This window comes from Sylvia atricapilla, chromosome Z, assembly GCF_009819655.1.
Source record: "Sylvia atricapilla isolate bSylAtr1 chromosome Z, bSylAtr1.pri, whole genome shotgun sequence".
NCBI classification, from domain to species: Eukaryota; Metazoa; Chordata; class Aves; order Passeriformes; family Sylviidae; genus Sylvia; species Sylvia atricapilla.
The window spans coordinates 60502715-60527684 of record NC_089174.1 but is presented as its reverse complement, the minus strand read 5'-3'; the positions used below and the strand labels follow the sequence as shown (position 1 = coordinate 60527684).

At 36.7% G+C, this 24970-nt stretch overlaps 1 protein-coding gene and 1 long non-coding RNA gene across 5 annotated transcripts; one reads left to right on the top strand and one right to left on the bottom strand.

Moving 5' to 3' along the window:
• LOC136374573 (uncharacterized) lies at nt 1–12968 on the bottom strand. The gene is made up of 6 exons (XR_010745924.1): nt 12700–12968; nt 10741–10835; nt 9129–9212; nt 6934–7514; nt 5513–5626; nt 1–4834 (listed from the first exon to the last, which is right to left on the bottom strand). It is a non-coding gene; the product is annotated as an uncharacterized lncRNA (long non-coding RNA).
• On the top strand, nt 7405–24970 carry LOC136374571 (uncharacterized). Of its 4 annotated transcripts, XM_066339970.1 has the most exons (8): nt 7405–7542; nt 10556–10729; nt 12549–12671; nt 14645–14716; nt 15739–15759; nt 17058–17146; nt 18672–18764; nt 23005–24970. In XM_066339970.1, exons 2-8 carry the CDS (start codon nt 10615–10617, stop codon nt 23191–23193), a joined length of 702 nt encoding a protein of 233 aa, XP_066196067.1. In that variant the 5' UTR covers nt 7405–7542; nt 10556–10614; the 3' UTR covers nt 23194–24970. The 4 variants fall into 4 exon arrangements, with proteins under 4 accessions (XP_066196067.1, XP_066196070.1, XP_066196068.1 ...); XM_066339973.1 differs by lacking the exon at nt 12549–12671; XM_066339971.1 differs by lacking the exon at nt 15739–15759.

Below are 24970 nucleotides of genomic sequence, written 5' to 3'. Positions count from 1 at the left end.
CATTTTTGTGGTATTATAGAAATGACAATTATTTCCTTTCCCAATGCTTGAGAGTGGAGCAAAATACAAAGATATAATTTTCATAGGAAAGAGAGATCTTGAGAACAAATAGGTGCAGAGATTTAAATGCACAGAGAGTCAATGTTTAGATGACTAAAACATTTGTTCCATTCACTGTCCATTCAGTTCATTTATAATCATTAGCTGTAAAGACTGTGTTATACAGTATCTCAGAAGACAAATCATGGGCAAGGGCTAAAACTGTAGTCACACAGATATGAATGTCTGCTTCTGAAGGGGAAAAGAGAACTCCTCCAAATATGTTCATGATATCAACAATTCTACAGTATGTGTTGTATGTCACTTTTCCTGGTGGATGGCGTGAAAGAAAGGAATCTGTGGCAATACGTAGTCGCCTTACACAAAGATACACTTGGACAAAGAGCACACTTCAAGACAACTTTTATATGCTGCTATACCAGTCCATTGATGAGGAACAGTGGAAAGACTGGACAATATTTGAAAAGTATAAATTAAAACTATTATTTTTACATACATTGACTCTTGTTCTGAAGTGTTGTCACAAAAGTTACAGGAATCTATCAGCAAGATTTGGTTAAAATGTAACAGTCTTTAGTCTCATTCAGCCACATCTCATCTATATATCTGGTTTTATTTTACATTAAAAAAGAGAAAATACAATTGTTTCAAAACAGGAGATACAGAAAAGCTGGAGTAATTAATTAATCAATACAAACCCCATATTTTCATAATATTGATTTCACAGAATCACAGTATAATTGAGGTTGAAACAGATCTCTGTTTTTCTGTTGCCACCATGCCTCCATGCCCTAAGTGGAGGCAAACAGAACACCTTGCTCAGGACCCCATTTAGTTGGAGTTTGAGTACCTTCAAGGTTGGAGGCTCCACAAAATGTTTGCATGCAATAAAGACAAACTACTGTAGTCCAAGAAGATATCCTGGCAGCCTCTATATTTTCCTCTATTTGCAGTTAATGTACATGGCTTATAGCACCCCAGGGTGTTACAATTATAGACCATCCTGAGTTGGAAGGGACTCACAAGAATCATTCACTGCAACTCCTGTCTCTGCTCACGACATCCCAAGAGACACTCCATATGCCTGAGAGCATTGCCCAAGTGCTTCACGAGCTCTGTCAGACTGGTGCAGTGGCCACCTCGAGGAGCCTTCTCCAATGCCCAACCACCCTTTGGGTGAAGAATCTTTTCCTTATATCTGGCCTAAATCTCCCCTGACATAACTTCAGGCCATTCCCTTGGGTCCTGTAACTGGTCCTATCACAGCGAAGAGACCAATGCCTGTCCCTCATCCTCCTCTTATGAGGAAGTTGTAACTGCAGTGAGGTGCCTCCTCAGTCTCCTCTTCTCCAGACTGGAAACAACAAGTGACCTCCACCACTCCCTGTATGGCTTCAATATATTGCTGTCCAGTGGAACCCTTTTGCTGAATGCCTTTCGTGGTCCTGTGTCCCCCCAGCAAATGAAGGGAAGACATCTTTTGCCATCGCAACTTCAAGAGGCATCATCCTTCTCTTATGCCGAGAAACACCAAAAATCATATAACCCTTAATGAGTAAAAAATATTTACAGTAACTTTTCTCTAAGTCTAGGGTAAGAACCCTAGGTAAGAACCCTAGGCTTAGAGAAATGTTAAAAAATAGTGATTTAGCATTGAAGCAGATATAGTTTTCATTTATATGTACGACTCTTCACTTTTGTGTATATGTTTTTAAAAACAAACTTTTAAAAACTGTAGATTTTTCAGCAGTGGTCACCATAGAGATTACTATGTCATAAGTCTTCTGTTGTAAACAGAAACACATGAAAGTTTAAATAACTCCCCACTCTTTTCAGTAGTAGAGGTCTTCATTGCACATAGAACAGAATTATTTAATGACAGTTTGGAAGTACTGGAAGTAATAGATAGGCTACAGTGGGCCCTGTTTAGTCCTATATATGTCTTTGGCATGCCATGTTAACAGGATGTGAAGGAAGATAAAGTTGGAAGTTAAATGCTCATGTTATAATGTTCTTAGAATATTAAAAAAACCCCAAGAGTTTCCAAGAAAAAAATGCATTGATAGATTACCATGTCAGTTTCTGCCAGTTAGAATATATATTACTGCTAAATATATTTGGGTTGGTTTTTTATGCCTTTGGGAAGAAAGGCCTCAGTGTGAAGAAAAAACAAGAAATTCTCATACAAATGTTAATATATATTCTGAACTTTAGAATAGAAACTCTGTACCCAAAACTAGAGCAAGTTTTTTTGAGCTGAAATCTCAAAAATCTGAAATTCCTACCTTGCACAATCTGTTTTAATGTTTTCCATCACTTTCATTGAAAATGTTTAGAAAAGGCTTTCTTCACGCTATTACTACTTGTAAACAACCTTTCCCCCGGTGTAAATCTGACTGTATGCTGGAGTCCAAATTACAAGTATATGATCTTTTTGTGTGGTACAGTCCATTGGCTGTGTTCCAGTCTTTTTCCAGCTTGAGAGATTTTGAATTAGATCTCCCGTAAATTGTTGGCAAATTAAATGGCTGATAAAATTGCTAGTATTTATTGTATGCTCGAAATGATTCATGCTGTAGCATGTGGTACCAGGAAACCTTTCCTTCTTCTCTTTTCTGCAAATATTTACTTTTTGCAGATGAATATCTAAAACCAAAAAAAACCCAAAACAAGTCCTAGGCAGCTGTTTTTCTTCGTTGTTTCCATGCCAATAGTTACACATGAAGTTTTTTGTTAGTAATTTCATTGATGTTTTTCTCTCTAGAGGTTGTCACCTTTCAAGCTAATTTAGTATTATATATTAATTTGAAGTAGAAGAGAATTTCAAAAACCTATCCTGTAATGGACTGAACTTACTGTTGTAACCATGGGGATACAGTTATGAAGAGGGGTCCATGACCAATGAAATACATTAACTATCATGGTGAAGCTTGGAGAAGAAAAGCAAGCAAGCAAGCAAAGAAAGAGTGTGAGACTCAGAAAGGGAAAGGGAGACATAGGTGCCAGGAAGCAGCAGTCAGGCAGGCAGTGTTGGAAAGAGACAGAGAATGGAAAATGTTTCCTAGTGACGAACCTAGAAGAAAAGTGTGCAGGGTTGTCCAGATAAGTATCCTCCTTTCTTTCACCTCTAACATGGTAACTTGATATTTTTCATCACAAAGTCATCTTTGGGTTTTTCTGCTGGTGGTGCTGTTATTGCCGATGAAACCAATAAAACAATAAAGTTGAAAATAAATTGTAAAGGTTGAGGTGGAAGTTCAGCTGTAATGTAGTTGCATCCTCAATATTTCTATGGCTTAATTTACCGAGATTGTATCAATTACAATTAGCTTTTTTGTGTGGTGTGTGGCTGATGGTGTATATTGTATTTAGCTCCTCAAAAGTAGTGTTGATATAGCACATTATGATGTCCTTACAGTTGCTCCTTTAAAATAAGAGGTTGTTCTGTGCTATGGCTATAGGTATGGCATATTTAAACCTGGAATTTTACTTCCTGGCCCAGGTACATGTGCAGCGTGCAGGCATGGCTCATGTGAATATGCAGTCTATGTTTTACAGTCTGTATCCATCTGCACCTTACTAAAAAAATGCAGCTGCAGCAGCAGCATCAATTCCTGACTCAATATAGCAGCTGAACAACTGTATTAAAACAAATTAAAATGCTTTTCCCACGTAATACATTTTTCATTGCCTTTGTCCTTGTTATGGTTTAATCTGGAAGGTAGCTAACCAGCTGCGGGCTCACCTTCCACCACCATCCTCCCCCTGTGTCTCCTCCAGCTTCTTGTGCCCCAAATTGCTCACTGGTGTAGCAGTGGGAGGACCTGAAAGTTCCTTGAGTTAGTGTAAACACCATTTAGTAAAAGCTAAAACATCCGTGTGTAATCAACATTATTCTTATCCTCAATCCATCACTCAGTTCTATACCAGCTAGGGCAAAAATTATCTCTGTCCCCAGTAAAACCAGAGCAATATCCACCTTTTATTCTGTATTATTTATGTCATGCCCAGGTTCCAATCTTCCCAATGCATCCTCCCCTCTCTTTTCATATGTACACACAGATATCATTCCCTTAGTCTATGGGTCACCCCTCTAAAATGTCCATTGAGTAAAATTAGCCCATGGGTTCAGGCTTCTTCTGTCCTAGTATACCTTCAGGGCCGGAGATATGGTGCATGGTATGGGATAATGCCCATGAAGGAATGAGTGGATCCCTCATTCACAAACCCATTTGTATGTTGCATCTCTTCCTCAATGGCCCAACATGTCCTAGGCCTACTGAGCTACCTATCTTCCTTGTCTTCTTTTTGTGATAGCCGTGTTTTGGAGTAGTGTGCTACCTGATCTCTCTTAGAGGCAGCTCCTTCATACCTTACTAAATGTGTCCACTTTGGCTTCCAGTGTTTCTCCTTGCATACAAGGACAGGTAATACTGGCACAGGCTGGTTCTCTGGTTCAGCCATGGACTCTGTCACTTTGCTTTCAGTCTCAGAGATTTTCCCTCCCTGCAGCAAGCACTGAGTTCTGTTGAACAGAGCTCAGTCAGCCCAGACCAGGCCCCAGTACATTGCAGTAACTTGTGTTTTGTCAGTAATTTGTCAGCTAATCTTTTCCAAATATTTTAATAAATTTTTCTGGATTCCACACATTTTCAGAGGTGAAATTCCAAAACTTCACCTGGAAGTTCCAAAAGTGAAGTGAAGTTCCAAACTTCTTCTGGAAGGTGCCTGTGGAGTGTCTTGTGCCCTTAAAAGGATTTCCAGCTGCCTTGCACTGGAAAAGCAAAGATATACCCTTCTCAGGTGTAACAAAAGCTTCTCCACCATGGTTCCTTGCAAACATTGTGCAATCTTCTCTCTGGATTTTGCAAGTCCATCACTTCCCGATGGTATCCCCTTTACCTGTTTTCCCCAATGGCTATGGGGCCTGGTGTCCAGTTTTTGTCTTCCCTATGGTCACTTGCCCCCTGCCCTTCTCCCGCTGTACCATCCAAGAACCTGAGACACCATATAACTGAAAGAAACCACACGATTGCTCTCTTTTGGCCTCCAGATTCCACCATCAGAACATGGAATAAACACCTGCTGGAATTAATCTGGGGCTGGGAGCCTTCTGCCTCTCTGCTGAGCTAGCCTGTAATGTGTGTGGATGTGTGAGCTTCACTGCTGCCTGAATTCTTCTCAAGCAGTTTCTCCACTGGAGAGGCTGAGATCTGTAGCTGTAGCTGCACTCCAAAAAGACACATGTTGCCACTGTCCCAGGAATTTGCCCATCCCCTCACACACTCCAGGCCACTCATAACTATCCAGCCTTAGGGTAGATCTCTGGGTGATGTTCTTACTTAGTTGTGTAAACTTACATGAGACCTGAGACACATTAATGCATCATAGCAATGCAAAGGTGCTGGTCTGGACACCCTGAGGATGGTTTCCAAGAGCTGTTGTAACTCACCTGGAGGAGAAGTGAAGGATGGTGGAGGTGTCATTCTCAGGGATGGGCCCTTGGAGGAATAGTTAGGTGTCACTCTGTGCAGCTGTGATGCTGGGAGCACATGCTGCCTCAGTCCTGTCAACAGGAATCTTATGATATCAAAACTCCATGTTACAAAGCACAACAACATTGCAATCTTAACCCAGAGCTGAAAAATCACAAAGGGGAACACTCACAGCAAATAAGGTGTTACATAATGCAACTACTAGAACACACAACAACATTGGGATCAAATAAATCAACACTGTTACCAGCAATTATTAAAACAATGCAACTAATTGCTTATAACAAATTTGTTTTAACATGTCAGAACAGTGGTTATCTTAACCCTTCACACCCCATGGTTTGGGTGCCGAAAGGGACTGTTGTGGTTTAACCCAGAAGGCAGCTAAACACCATACAAACCACTTGCTTGCTTCTCTGTCCCCACCCCAGGATCGGTAAGAGAATCAGGGGAAAAAAACCCATAAAATTCACCCATTGAGATAAAGACATCTTAATAGGCCAGACACAGGAGGGAAAACAAAACTTACTATTGTTAAAAAATTAGAATATACAAAACAAGTAATGCACAATGCAGATGCTAGCCACCTGCTAGCTGATACACAGCCAGTTTCCATGCAGCAGCCCTCAGCCAGCTTTAGCTTTAGCTGATATTACTGAGCTTTGGCTCCATATAGTATGGAATATCCCTTCAGTCAGACACTGTGAGGAATCACCTCTGTCTTCTCCCAGCTACTCATGTATGCCAGCCTCCTCACTGGTGGTGTGATGTGAGAAAAAGCTTTGTCTTAATGCTTAACAGAAAAGTCCTTGTCTTAATGCTTAACACTTTACCCATCAGTGTGTTATCAATATTATTCTCACGCTAAATCTAAACCACAGCATTATACCATATACCAGCATGAACATTAACTCTATCTCACACAAAATTATGACAATTGTGTACCGAAAGGACAACCTTACAGCATGCCATTTAGAAACTTCCCCACATTTTGCAGACTGTTTGGGTAATAGACAAAGACTTGAGATTTCAAAGTATCACATTGCTTTGTCACTAAATACATGTTTTAATGAAGTCTTTCTGTTGACTTGATACATTACCAGTGTCTGGTGAGACCTTAGAAAACTAGAAAATTATATTTCCTAAACCAAACACAGGTAAAATGCAGAACTTTCTTTACACAGTGAACAATCTCTAGATAAAGGCAGTAGCTCCTTGATTTTAAGAAACTATGGCAAAAAAAGTCAATGTAATTGCTTTTAGGGGATTTTTATAATTGCAGTGAGGTAAATTGTAAGTGCAATTAACTCCTATAAAATGCAAACCTAACTAATTTTTTAAAAGTTAAATAATATGAATAGGGAGCTATATAACCTACATATTACCAGGGCTTCATGGGCAAAACAATGTATCACATCCGTTTTTACCAGTCCACTCATGTCACAGGCAGTCCAAGTATTCCCATTGATGCAATGCAGACAAAGCCTATTTGATAGCTGGGTAAATGTTTAAGCAGTAAGTTTGTCCGGAGCTCTCTGAAACAGAGGCTACATTCCTACTTTTAATATGCCTATATTGGTATAAACGCAGTATCTGCATGTGACTCAGCCCTGGAAGAATGACAGATAACAAATACAATATTAGTGACATAAAATATAGGAATAGAATACACAAAATTAGTGACTTAAAATTTGCATGCAGTTCTAGGCAGAAAAGCTTCTGTGGCATCTTACAGAAGCAGATATTTAAAAGTTTGTTCCTACAATTTTAAATCCTCTTGTAATTCCAGTAAAAGTTAGAACCATTGGAATGTTGATAAATATGAGTATGTAGAGATCTAGAAGATTAAGTCCACGTCAGCCTTTTGTTTTATTCAGAGGTTTGGCTTCCTGCCCTCTTTTCAGGCAATAAATTGGCTGTAACAGAGCTGCTTCTTTCATTCTGTTCAGTAGAAGTATCCTGGGAGAGACAAACCACACAAAATAAGGTAAGCAAGAATGATAGATTACAGCAGGGTTAAATAATTTAAGATTATATTATCAGACTGTTTGTTGTGATTCTATGAAATAGAGATTTTTTTCAGTTCACTTTAAAATTTTCTTAAGAAATCTCTTCATCTAGTTTATGTGCATTTTTTGTGTATTCCTGCATCTAGTTTAGATGATAGATTTTGTAAAGTGTGATTTGAAAGAGACTATAACCTCATTTTTCTTAGCTATAGGATGCCAAAAATTCTTTTCAATCCACTATTAAATTGGAATAAACTTGGAGGAATTACTATCTTTGCTAGCAGGACTGACAGTTGTGACCCAGTACACTCAACTAAAGCAGTTCTGACCCTGTAAAGATCTTAGACATATCTTCTTATGAATTTATCAACACAGTATGAAATAATATTTGGGACATATCACTGTATGAATGAACTCCAAAATTCTAAATGTTGCTTTCATGTACTGAATTTGATTTCATTTAATTTCATGGTCATATGTGTCTTGGGGTTAGGAAGAAGAATGATGGCTAAGAACAAACAAGATCACAACAGGAGCAAAGAGACTGTATAACAGATTTTCTTTGCTGTTTTCATATCGATGAATTCATATAATCTATGTAGTTGGAAAAAAATCAGATTTCCTCTGCTTTTAGTGTGATCTTGTTGTCATTGGCCACGAACATACTCATCAGTTTATTAGGAGTAGTTAGACTGCTCCTAGTCCCAACAGTTTAAAGAGCTTTAATTCTCTTATACTTAGTTTAGATGCAAAATGAAACATCAGATCCTAGTTTCCAAAACAGTGGTTGACAGGTTTGCAGCCAAGAACAATATACAAATCTTCCTAGTCCTCTTCAATGTATACCTTACAGAAGAGTGAAAAGAACTGAAAGAATAGGTATGAAAGACATTAAAATAAAGAAATCAACATAGGGAGATATATACAGCATAAAAAACTATGACTAAAAATGAGGGCAGAGGTGACATGTATGTAAGAATATGTAATGACAGGAAAGGTTTATTGAAATGGGAGTATTTATATGTCACTCAGTCTCAATATATGAGGCAATTCAAGGTGTGAAAGGTTGCTTTATTTATTGTACGGAGCTTTAGTTGTTCTGGGGAACAATTAACTGGCTTCTGGAGAGCAGCAGTCTACCATAGACTGTCCTATTTTCTATTTGTTTAAACAAGACAAAATAATTAAACTTCATTGCAGTCCTTCATAACTCAAGGTTACCTGTCCATCATTCATCATAGAAAGTTGCTTAAGAATTTATCCACATCCTAGATATATTTCCGAAAATGTCTTTGAGATGGCCTGCCTTCTTCAGGAATCCTTCAGAATCCTGTCTTGTGAACATTCTCCTTTTCTTACCATTGTGGGTGTAAGTAATGCAGGTGCAAGACTTGAACACAGATCAAAATCCAGAATTTGGATCTGTAGAACTTCTTATCACAAGCAACCAAACTAGAATTACACTTGTTTTCAGTAGAAAATTTGAGTAAGTGATTGTCTGGTTCTGAGCCTCATAGACCTAGCAAAGTCTTCATCCTTCATTAATGAACACCTAGAGACTTGCCTCTCTCTTGATCCACAAGGTGGTATTACTGTCCACACACATCACAGAGCCCAATTCAGGTGGAAGTTTCCAGAGTCCAGGTTCCTCGTGGAAAAATATAAAGAGGATTTTCATTTGCTCATGAATGAATGTTCAGTGATAGAGCAGTTTCAGCAAGATGAGGAAGACTCTTTCTACCTCTTTTTCTTTTTACCTCTGACTGCAAGTTATCACTCATGATATGAGCCCAATTAACAAGGAAGAGCAATCCCATAGTGTTTCGCTTTTCAGTGATCTAACTGAACGTTGTTGCAACTAAAGCTGAAGAGAGTGAATAAGAGCCTTAGTTATCCCCTTTAGTCTAGTAACAAGAGAATTGCCAGGACCAAAAGTCTTTCATTTCATGTAAAAAATTAATATGAAGCTTTGCATCAGGGAAGTGAACCAAACCAGAAAAAAAAACTGCCCTACCCTTTCTTAGGTCAATTTACAAGCCATTACACTTGTGTCAGGGCCATGATCTCTCTGGTCTGACAGATATTTAGATATTCTGTGCAAAGCCACATGGGGCTAAAATTGTACCCCTCTTCACTTGTTTCATTCACCAGGACACCGGACAGAATTGAAGTGCATTGCTCTCTTTAGTCTGCACTTCCCGTAAACACTTGTCATAAACAAGTGACTTCAGGAGAGCATGTCGACTTCAGAATTTAAGTTTTCCTTTCTTTAAACCAAAGTAAGGTCCTTAGCTTTTTGCAATGCAGTAATTTAACTTGCAGCTTCAGGATACCTTAGTAGATGCCTGACTGGTTTCACCATCAAAGTAGTTAACATTCTTAGACATCAACCTCTCCTTCAGGTACTTGACCTAACTGATATTCTGTAACAATTATAATATATTCCTCAAATTTCCAAATTCCAGTCCTCATTTCTAAGGCAAGATTTCCTGAAACTTGGTTTAAGATTGCAATATACCTACATATACCTCTGCGAGTCAGATTTTACTGTTTTGAAGGTAGCATCATTTTCAATCACTTATGGAAACTTTGACAAGTATCTTAGACTGAATTCACAAAATTAATGTGATTTTCCAATTCAGTTAGCATAGTGTAGCTATCTTCCTATGACAAACAAAAACTGAAGCCACAAACACTGCTTATATCTTATCTAAGGGAAAGTCTTTCAATACATATTCCTTTAACACAGCTTAACAGGTATTATGCATGTTAGTGTGCATGTTATTGGAAGTTTAGATAGTTAACTGATTTACCATTACTGGAAACCCATTGGTTTTGCTTTGTAAGACAAAGGCTTGGGTCACGCATTACAGTCAAACATTTATTGAGTTTATCTACTTGCATTATCTGTCATTTATCAAAACTGTATTTGAAAACTTGTTTCTCAAGGGAAACACAAAGTCTTGTGACAAATTCTAACTCCTACTTTAGGACTTGAAAAGTAAGTCAACTGAGATTATTGTCATCAGTATTCCTTCAGTGCCTCTGCAATGCTGCTTCGCTCAGGCCGTATAAAGCCGTATCAAATACCTGTCCATGGAAGGCAGTCCAAGGTGGAGAAGCAATTTCTGCTTACGAATATGAGAACATCTCCTGGAAAGCCAGGTAACTCTTACCTGAGTGACAGGTATGATTGTAATCTTGAAAAGAATATTCCAATCCAAGGCAAAATCCAACCAAATTCAGCATGTGAAACAGCTTTTCTATAATTCTGTCAAAAATAAAAATATTTGTTGAAAAATAGACCCCAAAAGCTAACTTTAAAATAACCAGAACAGAAATACTCCTTAAATACTAACATTTTTTTTCTCACACCACCATGTTCAGACCAGTAATTCCTAATGTACAAATGTACCTCCCTGGAAAAGAATTAATAATGTAAGTGGATCTGCCAACTATTTCAGTTTGGGCACTGTACTAGTTCTTGTACTGTACACTGTTCTTGTAATTCTAGTTATAAGTAGAATTCTTACACTACAGCTAGTTCAATATAAAATTTTTAAAAGGCTTTCTGTATTACTATTCTAGTTTTTGTCCTGTTGCTTTTTAGAACAACCCATCTTTTTTTTTTTTTTTTCTGGAAGCCTGACTGCCAGCTGCCTTTGAAGGGAAAACTTTTGTCCAACCATAAATGAGCTATGCATGTAATCAAAGGTCCAACACAGAACCTGCCAATTCTGGAGGGTGTGACTCGGGCTGTCAGAATGTGCATCATTCTTCTCTTTCACTGTGTGTGCAAAGTTTCTTCTCAGCCTAAACAGGGTGGAAAGAAAGCTTCTTGGAAACAATGCAAAATATTTGCCTAAATACAAATGTTTCAGAGAAGGTCTCTCATAGAATAAGTAATAAAGTTTTCACTGAAGTCAAGCATTCCTAAAACATTATGTCACTTCTGATGCATTCTGTGTATCCTGTTGTTTTGCTTGTCTAGTTATTCTGGCAAAGACAGAATTTTTTATCTTGCAGTATACCCTGGAGGTCTGTGTGATCTCAGGAATGTCTTAACTGCATTCAAAAGTATCAAACCTCGCCCACTAAAACAATATTCAGCTGAACATAATCATAATTGTGCCTCATAGTATTATTCTGGAGGTGTCTCACATCCAAGTGTCTGGACACACATCCTTCTGACATCCAGAGCAACACAGTTGCACAGGAATAAAAGGGAACAATTTCTCTTCTTTTTATCCAGAAAGACGTGGGTTTTTTGTTTTATTTTCAGTACGAGATGTCTGATCTCTAAACTAAATGCTGCTATTTTAGGTAGCCATAAGAACTCTAACCTAAAAGTCCTGTTTATACCCAGATCCAATATTCAAAATGCAAAATTGGGAAACAGGCAACTACTTACCTATGAAATACAGGAAACTAGTCTATAAACATTATTTTTCATGTCTCTCCACTCAAAGACTTCTGTGAACAACCTGCTTCAGCTCAAGCTTCCCACAGAACTCCACTGGCTACTCTAAGTCTACTCATTCACCAGCCAACAGCAAATGTGGACCCACTCTCCCAATTCAGATTCATCCTGTCCCCATTAGTCTTTAATCTTTTTCAACACAGCTATCTGCATGCTGTCCACCATCCCTCTTTCTTGTACTATTCCTCAGGCTCTCAGTTTGGAAGCTATTTTGTCAAACTAAAGTTTTCCCATGTTATCTCTCTGAAAGGCTGAGATACATTTTTTCTGCTCACTGACATAACCTTCTAAGCAATAAATATTTTCCTCCCTCACACCAACATCAAGCCCTCAGGACAGCTGATAAAGCCCACTGGGTAACTTTTAGTACACGTTTGCTATACTGCTCATAGTTCAAATATACATAGATTATGAAGTAAAGATTGTTTTAAAAAATGCACTTGATATTTTTCTAATGGAATTTCTCTCTTGATAGTAAAATAATTATAACTCATTTTTTATTAGTGCTTAGCCTGCGAAAAACAGTGAAATGTTATATACTAACTGAAGATTCGAAAACAGTGCATTTTGACATAGATGAAGATGGTCATCATGAAATATCTACCAAGGATTCACAATCCCATGAAGGTAGTGTTATTTATGTACCAAAACTCACCAACTGTATGAGTAGTACTGAGGACACTTTCAAATATGTCATGTGTCCCTAGGCCCCTCAGTACAAGAAAGACATTGAAGTGCTGGTGTGAGTCCAGAGAAGGACAATTGAGCTGGGGAAGGTTTAGAGCACGAGTCCTATGAGGAGCAGCTGAGGTAGCTGGGGGTGTTTAGATTGAAGGAAAAGAGGCTCAGGAGGGAACTTATCACTCTCTACAGCTGCCTGACAGGAGGGTGTGTCCACGTGGGGGTCAATCTATCCTCCTGGGTAACAAGAGGCAGTCAGTATGAGAGGAAATGGCCTTGCGTTGTGCCAGGAGAGCTTTAGATTAAATATTAAGAAAAAATTCTCTATTGCAAATGCTGCCAAGCTTTGGAACAGCCTGCCCGGGAAAGTGTTTGTATCTCCACACCTGTAGGGATATGGGTGTTTGGATGTGTTGATTAGGGGCATGGTGTACTTGGCAGTGTCAGATTATGGCTGTCTTCAATGATCATAAGGGTCTTTTCCAACCTAAATGATTCTATGATACTGATCTCTGTAGACATAACAATCTATTGGATCTGTATGAATATTAATAATGATACAAGAAAACTTCTATCCTGATTTATAGTAGATATATTTTAATGATAAGGTTATATTGTTCACGCTCATTTGACTTAGTGGGAACTCTAGACACTTAGCTCTAAAAAGAGAGAAAGGAAAGGTCATTCTCAAGAACAAATGCAAAATGCAAGAATAAATGCAAAATGGAGGATATTTTGGAATTCGTGGTGTTATTTTATTTTTCATTGAACTCTTTTGTCTCAAAATTGGCTTCTGTATTTGACAACAAAGATGTTATCATAACTATCATCATGCAAAGACTTGTTAGAGGATATAATATTGGTAGAGAAGAGTTAAATAATATCAAATACAATTATTCTAGAAAGATGCAATTATTCTAGGATGGTACGATTTCCAGGGATGTGAAAGCAGGGGAAAGAACCTCAATAAAATGTATTTTTAACCAAAATGGAGGAAAAAGTTGCAATCTTTAAGTCAGCAATCAAATTACTAAAACTTTCATTCTATTAAATTGAGAATAACAACAGCTACATTTATAAGGTACTTAAGTGTGTTTTACATCTTTTTCAGTATCTTTTCCTTGATAACACTATTAAATTTTGAAGTCACTCAGGCAATTATTATTGTTAATTTATGAACAGAACCAAAACCTTTATAGGTATACAATAGAAGCAGTTTGTGAACAGATACAAAGTTTGGCAAGCCTGATATAGAAGATAGTGATATTCCTAGCAGACAAACAAACAAACAAACAGACAAACAAAAAAAATTAATACAAATAAAAAAAATTAATGTGTAATATTACTGTGCACACAAGCACTACAGACATATATTCATGATGCAGTTAAAGCAACATAATATTATAATATTAGTTGTAACCGGGATGTTTGTGACATTTTTATCTGAAGTAGGTGATGTTTTTCACCAGCTGACTAGCTGTGTGATTCAGGCTGATGTTTGAAAAGCCAGAAACCATCTGCTACTGTTATGTATTGCCTTCCAATCCTATACGCTTTAGAGTACTCACTCTCACTGCCAAAGCACTGCAGGCTCCTCTTTAATAGCATACTAGGTTTTACAGCTGGTCACCAACCTCTTGTTTCTCATGTGCATTCTCTGTTGCAAAAGATAATTCAGCAATCAATACACTTTTTAGGCCCAGTGTTCAGACTTCAGTGTACCTGTTTGTAAGTCTAAATGTACAGCCTTCCAGGGTTGAATGAATTCAGATAACCTCAAGAAAATAAATCTGGTATCTGTTGCTATGACACACTCAGATTATGGTTCAAAACAATTCTTTAAATTGTTTGTATTCTTTTTAAAGCTGAGGAATGTAGCTCTCTAATTCCACATATTCGTTAAATACTTTCTATTTTAGATATTGCGTGGTTAAGCGTGTTCACAAGGAATGAAGCAGCAGTTACTGATAAGCCTCTTGTGGGGAAAAAAGGTATCATCTCTTTCTTAGGGTCTGGTTTCAAGCATTCATTTGAGAGTAGGAAAAGAAGGTAGTACTGTTTTACACATAGACTTGATGTTAGAAGTAACTATTTTATCGGATTCTTCATTTAGCTCAGGTTACCAGACAGGTCTAAAACTAAAAGAGCCTTTGTGTGTTCCATAAGAAGAAATCTTCAAAGTTACAAAATTTGCAAATTAGCAGTAGAGGCTTGGACAGAACACAAATGTATGTAAGGGAATATACTGTATATAAACTGGAACATACAAATATTTTTTTTTAGAAAGTGTGGGTGTTCCATTGCTGACGTATGAGTCTTATCTAGCAAAGATACTTTAGCAGGAGAGGAAAACCAAAAAGAAATTAATATGAAGAAAGAGGAGGCACATTTTTGGAACTTTCATATTGTACACTTGAGAAATGATTGTGAAAATCAAAGATACAATTAGTTCAGGTATTACAGTAGAAGAAAGAATGCACTCTAATTCCAGTCATCAGGGGTTGCTGTAACCAATGAGAACAAATATCCATCTGATCCAGTACTGCACCTTGAAGAACGGACAAATGAGGATTTCTAGGGAACAGTATAAAAATACTGATACACTCCCAAATCCCAAAGCTTAGCATTTTAGGGATATCCCAAGCAAGAAGTTATTTAATTTTCTTTGCATGAATTTTAAATTTGCCCCTTAGACTAGGGTAAGGTTTTAGTGACTAGAGACACACAGTAATTAATTCAAAAACCATCAGAGAGCAGAAGTATCACTGAAAAAAAGTCACCGAAAGGTTCCGTACTTTCCTTGCCTTTCTCTGGCTGCCTGATCTTTTAGAGGTGCTAGAGAAAGCTGGGCTCCTTTGAACTTACTCGGACTAAACAATGTATAAGCAAGTCACAATAAACACTAGAGATGGAGAAAGACAAGGATAGTTAGGATGTAAATAATGTTGATGAATGTCGCTGCTCAACTCAATGGACCCCTGCATGCCTCTTTTGTTGTCACTCTTACTTTCAGGAGAGAACACTCTTGACTTAGGTAAGAAACTGTCTCTTGCCTGTTCATGTGTCTCTTAAATGCTATAACTGAAATCGGACAATTGCAGCTGAGGCAATCTAAGGCGATGTCACAAAAAGTAATAAAAATGACAGAACTGTAGACCTACAGTCTACTATATTTATCTGAATACTCACGTAAACTGAATAAAGCATACTCAGTTTAGGCTACAGAGTTTTCCTAATTTTAAACACAGATTTTAATGCTATTTTCATGCTATAGCTGTCTCAGAAAAAATTCCTTCAGAAGAATAATACAAAAGCATTACAGTCAAGAAAAGTTAAGGCAACTAAAATCAGGGCCAACAATAGCTAAAATTAGTCAAGTTGAATGAATACAACTTGTATTCATGCTAGTGATGTTCTACTAATTCTGAACACTCTTCAGAGGCTAAAAATGCCTTTGGCAGTGTGTAAAAAAAATACAAACTCCTTAACTGCAAGTGTTAATGCATAATAATCCAGTGTATTTAAATTTGTGTTCAGTAGCTGCAGTGTTAAACATATAGTTCAACGGCCACTTTCTTTTATATTTTTTGTCTTAAATGGTACACTTGAGATACTTCTAAAAACACAAGTGTTATTTTTTTGAAGTAAGTTTGCAAGTCAGTCAGATAGGTATAGCATCACTGAGTAGTCATTAATGTAATGGGTTTTGCTAGATAATGGTCTTGCATGCTGTATCAGCTGGCAAAGAGTGCCTTAATTGATTTAATTTTTTTGGTATGCCTTGAAGTACCACAAGGTAACAACAAACATTGTCAGTTTATCAGGCTGAAGAATATCTCATTATTATTGATATTGTCTTAATTCCTGCCGCTGAAAAAACAGTATTAGCTCAAAAATTAAATTAGTCCAGTGCATCCACAATTATGATAGTAGAAGGATTTTGATCTAGATCCACGCAGAAAATAGAAAGGAAAAAAATGCTACATTTTCCATATTGACATATACATAGTCAGGTGTATTCCACAAACATGTTTACTACACATTATCTACTACTACATATGCCTTTGTAGTTCATATGACATGTAATAATGTATAACTGATATATCATACATTGACAATAAAAATAGAGAAATAAACTATATATATATATATAAATTTAAAGTCTCACAGAGTCACAGGTTTTAAATATTTTAGAAAAGAGAATGGTATCAAGAATGATTGTATTTATTTCTATTCCTGTGCCTATAAACAAACTTTTCTCTTCGTAGAGTATATTCAGCTCTTCTTCATCTTATTAACTGATTATTACAGTATTCTCGTCTGTGTAAACAGATTCTAAAAATTTGGTGCTCCTCACACAGAGATCAAAGCTTAATGAATTTGTCCTATTGTGCAAGGGTAAGAAGCATCTCTCTCTGAAGGTAAGAAGTTGTTTATTTTCTTTATAACTTGTGGGTGCTCTCTCTTACTATAAGATAATTTCCCCCACAGATCTTTTCGAATTCTCTTTACTTACCACCTTCCACATTTCATAGTTTCCCAGTGTGTCCCTTTATTCTTTCTTGGGAAATGCTCAGACAACGTTATTGCAAAAAATTTTTGGGTTGGGTAGTTGACTACTACCTCTAGAAGACCATCAGGGATATATGGGTCTATTCTCTGTGGAGGAAGAGGAGCTTCTTAGCCAGAAAACATGCAGGAAAATAAGAGGGGAGTAAAAAGCAAGAATCTTGCCTTGGAAAGAGATGAGTTTAAGATGGAAATTATTTTCTTCCAATGAACCCTCACCACAAGATAAGGAATGTGATGAAAAGAAAACACAGCTGAACATGCTGTTTTAAACATTTACCATCTGGTGTCTAAGCATTCCCATCTTCTCCAGTCTTGTGAAGGTTTGTTTCTGATAGGAAGAGAAGGGAAGGTTAGTCTTCCCCAGTGACGGATTATAACCGTCACTAAAATCTGTCTGAGGAAGAATGCTATGTTGCAATTTATCATCTAAAAGAGAGCAAAGTTCCAAGAAGCTCTGTTTACACAGGTATGTTGAGATAAAGAATAACCCTTCATCCAATGTCAGCCATGCACGATGATGTAAAACACCAAATGCTTCCTCAAAAAGTCTTGGATGCTTTAAATTTGTTTTTAACTCACAAATTACCCTCCATAAAATCCATTTCCTGAATTTTTCTAGGGAAATATGTTGTAAGATATATCAATTATATTTACACCCTATTACTCACAGAAAGGTATTTTCATTTCTGCCCCTGAAACAGCAACTATTTTAAAAGAATTTTTCTGGTTCAGAGGTTGCCTTTTCATAAATCAATTGTTTGAAAGGTGTTCCACCAAATCAGGATAAGAACTGAGTGTTGAGTCTTAATGGATTTTACTTTCCAATGTAAAATTTAAAATCCCACATCATACCAGATTTTGTTTCTTGCCATAACTGAAAGCAGTTCTTATCTGGAGATGAAGTAAGACATACTTGCTGTCTACCAAATATGTAAAAATCTTGGAAAGATCATGGACCTTTTTTTTTCTAGCACAATACAAATAATTTCCTTAATCTCAGCCTGGATTCTCATATGGAGAAGGCTTCTTATCCCGAATAAAGTTTTGGTGCGCTGGTACAATATGGTTCAATCCAGGCTGCATTTCTAAATTGAACCTGGGCATTACACACTTCGAAGGACTGTCTTGAGTATTTGCTTTCAACCCAATTAATTTTGCATTGCAAATAATAAAGGAGGAATTAATGGAAGTTTTTCAAGAATTTATGTATTTATTAATTTAAAATTATCTGACTGTAATAATTAATGAACTTCTTTTAAAAAAGAGTTTTCTTTAGAATTAAAGCCATATTTGATGGGTTTAAAAAGCAAAATATGAAGAAAAAATTACCAAATTGAATTACAAAATTAACAAATCCATGTGTTGTAAACACAGGTCTTAAAAGCATCCTGTTCAGAGCCAGATTATCCTTCAGTGGAGAGATGCAATATGAAAACATGCACCCATGAAGATCCTGACTTTAAACAGGTATACAATCATGATCAAAAAACTAAAAACCTGTGTGTGAGACTGTGTAAGCAAATACAGGTGTGTAGAAAGGGCAGCTAAATTCATCCTGTTACTCATTAATTGACAAATTGCTTACTTATTTTCAGCTGATTTTTTGCATTTTTCTCAGAAAAAGGAAAGAAATTTTCCCTTGACTTGTATTTATGACCACATTCTTCAATCTCCAGGCAAAATATTTGACTTTCAATTAAAATGTGAAAGGTGGATATGTTTCCTGTATTATTATGTTTATACAAAATGGAGGGAGATAAAAAGCAGATTTTATTTGGTACAAATTCTAAGGCAAGATGGAGAAAATCTGGATGAGTATATCAGAAGATCTAGAAGGATTAGATTACAAAAGTTATGACGTTTTAGGAACTAATGAATCCATCAGTCATAAACTTCTGGGAAGTAATAAAACCCTGTCATATTTTCAGACTGAATTTCTTATGAATTTCTTCAGATGATTATAAATCAGTAGTAATGCATTGTGAACAGAAATACAGATAGCTGGGTGGTTTCTTTACGTGTTTCTGTGACTAAAGCTTGGTTTTGTTGGCTCTTCTCTAGACAGACGATAAAACATAGTAGGCACATAAAGGAAATTAGCTGCTCTTTGTGATACCTAAACTCCAGGATAATAGACATTATAACCTAGAGAAAATGCAAAACTAAGGAAATTTAACTAGTAATAATTTTTATTAGGATTGTAGCCCTGTGGGTTTATTATTCAGCTGAAAAGACAATCTTTCCAATTTCAATAGGCAAAATTAGAGCTACCTAGACCCAGTCAGTTTCAGAACTTCATAAGAGGGATTGTGAAACCCTGAAAACCTGAATTTCCTGGCCTAAATTTTCTAAAATGCTAACCTTTCTCCTAAATCAGAAAGTATTGAATTACCAATCCTGGTAAACTGAAATCTATCTGAAATGATTTTCAAAAGGTATGAGCTACTGTACTAATAATTAATGAAAAAATGTCCTGCATCCTGGGCATGGAAAATCTAGTGGGTCCTTCAGTTTAAGTTCTGCTGAGTTACTTATCTGCCACTAATATTCCTTGGCTCTACACAGAAGGAGAAAGCAATAAAGCTTAGGAAATTTTTAACTCAACTTTTAATCCCCCCCTTGTATGCTGTAAACTATCACAGTCATATTGAATCCTGCAAATTTAATACACTTTTTAAATCATAAAATACACACCATTTCTGTGGGACTGTTTACAGAGACTTAGCGTCTTTATGCCTGCAAGTTTTGGGAGACATATGGAAAGATGTCTACAATTGCCTGTAGAGATCTATATATCACTTTGGGTCTTTAAACATTGTTAAAATGAAAACTTCTTTCTGGGAACCCATTCATTACCTAACAAGAGAGATAGTGATCTGCTCACCATGGTTTCTTGCTGATACCCTGAAATAGAACAAAAAAAGTTACTAATTTGTATGAGGAGAAATCAGAAGCCTGCACTTGAACCACATCCAGTTGGGCAAAGAGGCAAAATCGTAGGCAAGTCTGAATCATGAGATTCTTAATAAATGTTCTAAAATGAGTGTACCGATCAGTAAATAATTTCTAGTGTGATGAATAATGCCTGCATTGTCCTTAGGATGAGAAAGCGTGGGAGTAGTGCACTGAGATGGAGAAATACTTCTCATGGATAATGAAAAAGCTGCACAGGGCTGCAATGTGATATTTAATCTGCTAGCTTTGAATTGTAAATCTTAAAGACAGGCATTTTCCTTCTATTTGAAGACTGCCACTAGAATTAGCAGAAATGTGAGACTCTGTGGACCCTATTGTTATTCCAGGAAGAGTTGCATACAGTCTTGTAAACCTTCATTTCTGTAACTAAGCCATTCACAATCAATATTAATTGAAATATCTTTTATTAAATTTAATTAAAAATTAATTATGTTGTAATAGCAATAAAATCCCTTTTTTAAATTACAGTAAGTAAGAGTACAATAACCTCTGATTCTTCTTGGGGATTAGTTCAAAAAGGCAACACATATTTATTTATTGCTTAGGAGTTATTTGTGTCATTAAATGTGAAACCTAAGCTAATTGGTTCTTCATTCAATGTAATGGAAAACAAATTATCAGATTGTAACTAAAAATTAGTGGCTTTTTTCTTGGAACTTGCAAACTATCTTGACTGCTACTGTAGAAACTGTCCTCAGGAGAAATTTTATCTGGCAGTAGTCCACCACATTCTCCAGGTTTCCTCACTATCCTTCTTTACAGGTCATAACAGAAAATAACATCTGCCGTGATTTTTTGCAAAACATTGTTCTTTAATGACCTGCTGCACCTCCCAGTCCTAATTGTGTTTTATTATGCTTTTATTCGGAGTTCTTCTTCCTTCTTCCAGTCACATAATTTCATTCTCCAAGTCATTTTCCTCTAACAGTTTTCCATCTACTTTTTCATCATTTCATGCAGGTACAGCAGGTATTTTTAAATTTCTGGATCTTAATCTGCTTTTACAATCATCTAATATTTGCTTTACAAAATCCCACTGTGTGACAGCTATAGCTCATCTATAGCTGTCACACTCTAGCATGAATTTCTGCATTGTACATATGGATCTTTCTCCTTGCTTCTACTGGTTTTCTTTCACCAAGAAAGAAAACCATTCTTTCTTACTCCTTTTATGTTTACTTTTTTACCATTCTGAATCCTTAGAAGGTATTTGTTTCCCAAAGACAAATTTTCTTCAACTTTCTTAATAGTATTTTTTTAACAGACTTTTTGGATTGAAGCTGCAGATACACTGTTGTTACATTGATTTGATCAGGACAGAATATTCTAGCTGCCTCCTATTATAGCTTTGCTGATAACAGAAAGTGTATCCTCAAGTTTCCTTGAGGTACTCTGCAATAACTGCAGGACATCTTCTTTACATCTCCTGTTGTTCTATGGGCTGAAAGGACACATTGCTCCTTCTGTCAAAAGGTGATTATTGTCAATGCTGCAATCTGCAGTGAGCTGGTACCCTTAAATATGCTCTTGTTTTTCCTCAAGCATTCAGTTTACTTCTAGAAGTCTGCTTAATCAATGATAATACACCAGATTAGTCAGAGTTATGGAACAAAAGGAAAGTTTAAATAATTTCATTATGATATGTTCAATCTTTCCTAAAAGATACTATAAATTCCCTGCTCCCTGGCAGGATGTTGAGTTGGGAGATACATGAATCTCAACCTTCTATTACTTAATGTCTAACTAATAGCATCAGATAACTATTCACACTTTATTCTGTTACTCCTTTGCTCAGTGCACACAGGCAGAATCAGGGGCTTGTACTCACAACCTAGTGGTTTTCAAGCAGCTGTGCACAGTCACAACCAGGGGTCCTGGTTTCAGCACCTGTGTTCACATACACTGCCATGTAATATTTGTCCAGATGTAGCAGCCGCTGGGCCCTTGGATGTGATGTGGATTACATGACCTGTGGTAGGGGCTGGAGGAATGCTGGAGACCACAGGCAGCTTCAGCAGCCCTTTGGTGCCCCAAGTTTACCAGTTTCTGCAGATTTCAGCACATACTCTTCCTGTCTCTGCCATGATGTTTTTTTGTAACTATTTCTCCATCCTCACCCTGAGGTGCCTACTGAGCCCAAATACATACACACACACACACACACACACAGAGGAGCTCTTTAGCCAATGCCTATTGCTCCAGAGATGGATCTTTTAAAAACAGGTGCATTGCAAACTAGATATACACAGAAAAGCCACAGGTAATAGGCTAGTTGTTTAAGAGTAATTTCTACTGTAACATTCTAATTTTACTTCAAAAGAGGCAAGAAAAACTGGAGATTGACATTTTATCGTAGTGGTAGTTGACAGGGTAAGCCTAAGGTGAGAAAATAACCAGATGAAAAACCTAAGTTATCGTAATGGCACTGGGGAAACCGTACTGGTGTTTTTGTGAAGCAATGGAATGCATCTGAGTCTTTAGTATTACTCAGTCCTTTGAGGGAGATGGGTATTATTTTATTCATAGTTATCACAGAATCTATTAAAAAATGGTAAGTTGTTGCCTAAGATTTATTTTAAAATTGCTAAATATGAGTCACTGGACAAAGCCACAAAAGCATAACAAGCATAAAATATAACAAACCAACAACAAAGGTGAATTTTTGTCCCACTTAACATTATAGAATGGTATTAGAAATATAATGTGTATTTCACTTTGTGTATTTTCACAGCTGAGTGAAGATAATAACTTTTTCATCATGCATTACCAAGGAGATTCAGTCCAGTTCCAATGCTACGAAGATAGAAGTTACTATCTGTATGTGAATGACGATTCACTTGATATTCGCAAGCTGGAAAACAAAGAGCCCAATGAGGACAAAAATTTTTACTTCAGGGTGTCATATTTACAGGAAAAATAACTTGTCTACCTTTCAGTGGCCTAAGTGCCCATATAGCTCCTAAGAAGATGAAGAAGTTTGAGATCAACTAATTTCTGTTTGAGCTAAATTCTAACATTTTCATAATTTCTAAGTCACCAATGTCCTTAATTTCTGTACATTCAATAGCAAAAGAGGAAGGCCAAGCTGAAAAACATACTAACTCAGTCACTTAGTATGTGAGTCTCTGTGTCCTACCTACAGAATTATGTTTTTAAGGAAACAAAATATTCTGGTGTGGGAAAATATACAGGGGATACTTCAAAGATAGCAACAATAAGGAACATATATGAATATGATCATAAAATGTGCCATTAGCTCTCCATGTGGTAAACATTTTACTTTTTAAAAACTGTCTCTTACAAGCTCACCTGAATGTGACAAGAAAACTTTTAGAAGTTGTTAAATGCATATGTGCATACCCTGACTGATTGACTTGGAAAAAGAGATAGAAAAAGTGTCTTGAGTCTGAGAATAAGGGAAGATGCTGGAAGTTAAAAGATGTCTCTGCACCTGTAGCTCCAAGCCAGCCCATGTAGTCCATGCAATTTCAGCATCTCTCCAGCATGGCAGCTCTCTAAGCAAATGTACACAGAGTGTCAGAGGCACACTGAGCAGGCACAGGCAGGGAGACACATTGAACCATAATATATATAATCACATTGGGCCATAACAGATGCCTGCAAACACAGCAGAAAATTGCTCTGACATATTGGCTTCCACTTCTGAGTCACAGAGGGAAATCCAATTACTCAATTGCAAAGCAGAGTGAAGAATGTCAGAAAAATAATAATGTTCAAAATTACTGAACAAAATAAACACTAAGTGTTTATGTGGGGTACACTGGAGGAGACATAACTACCTTTGAGCAACAGGGTCTGTCAGTGTCAAATGGAAGATGCTAACACATAAATGTCCATAGACCATACACTGCAAAGCATAATCTATTTGAAATACATGAGAAAACAACCTGAACTTTACCAGGATCACTAGGTGTTAAAGATCTTGTTCTTCATTGCTGTACATGGAATTCCACTCTGATTTAGTGGCAATTTTCTGTGATACAAGTAATTTGAGACTGTATGTGTATAAATTATAGACATGATACACCTATACCAAGAGACTGCTGCCTAGTTGCAACAAAACAGCCTACAAGATAACACAACATTTGCAAGAATAGGCCTGTGTAATTATAATAAACAATGCACACCTGAAACAGAAATCCTAATGTCAGTCAGTCAATCATACCAATGCACATTGAAATAAGGCAATTTTCTGCTGTAAACTAAATGCCAAAGGTCTATGAGACCTTAAAAGATTTCACAGCTTGCTTGTTGCATTCTTCAAATACCGAAAATCTTTATGCTGGTTATAATGCTCATTAAACAGAGCTTTTAAGTATTTTTTTTTAAATAATACCTACAACTTCTGGACCTGCCAAGAGTTCAATAAAGTTAGCACGAAGAAAAAAACCCCCAAACTCTAGATATTATTTTCAGCATTTATTACACTAGAATCAAGTTATTTCAGCACTACTTAAGATGTTGCACAAGAAATAGATTCAGTCATGTAGTAAGTACATTAGTTTCACTATCTGATACACTAACACTTCATAGTCATACATTTATTATTGGTTGTGTAATCATCTCACTAAATTACAAAATGGGCTAGATGGCAAGTTGACAAAAAGATGACAAGTCACCATAAAGCTTGTACAAAGCATATTAATGAAATCAGCATTGCTGACATTACCACAAAA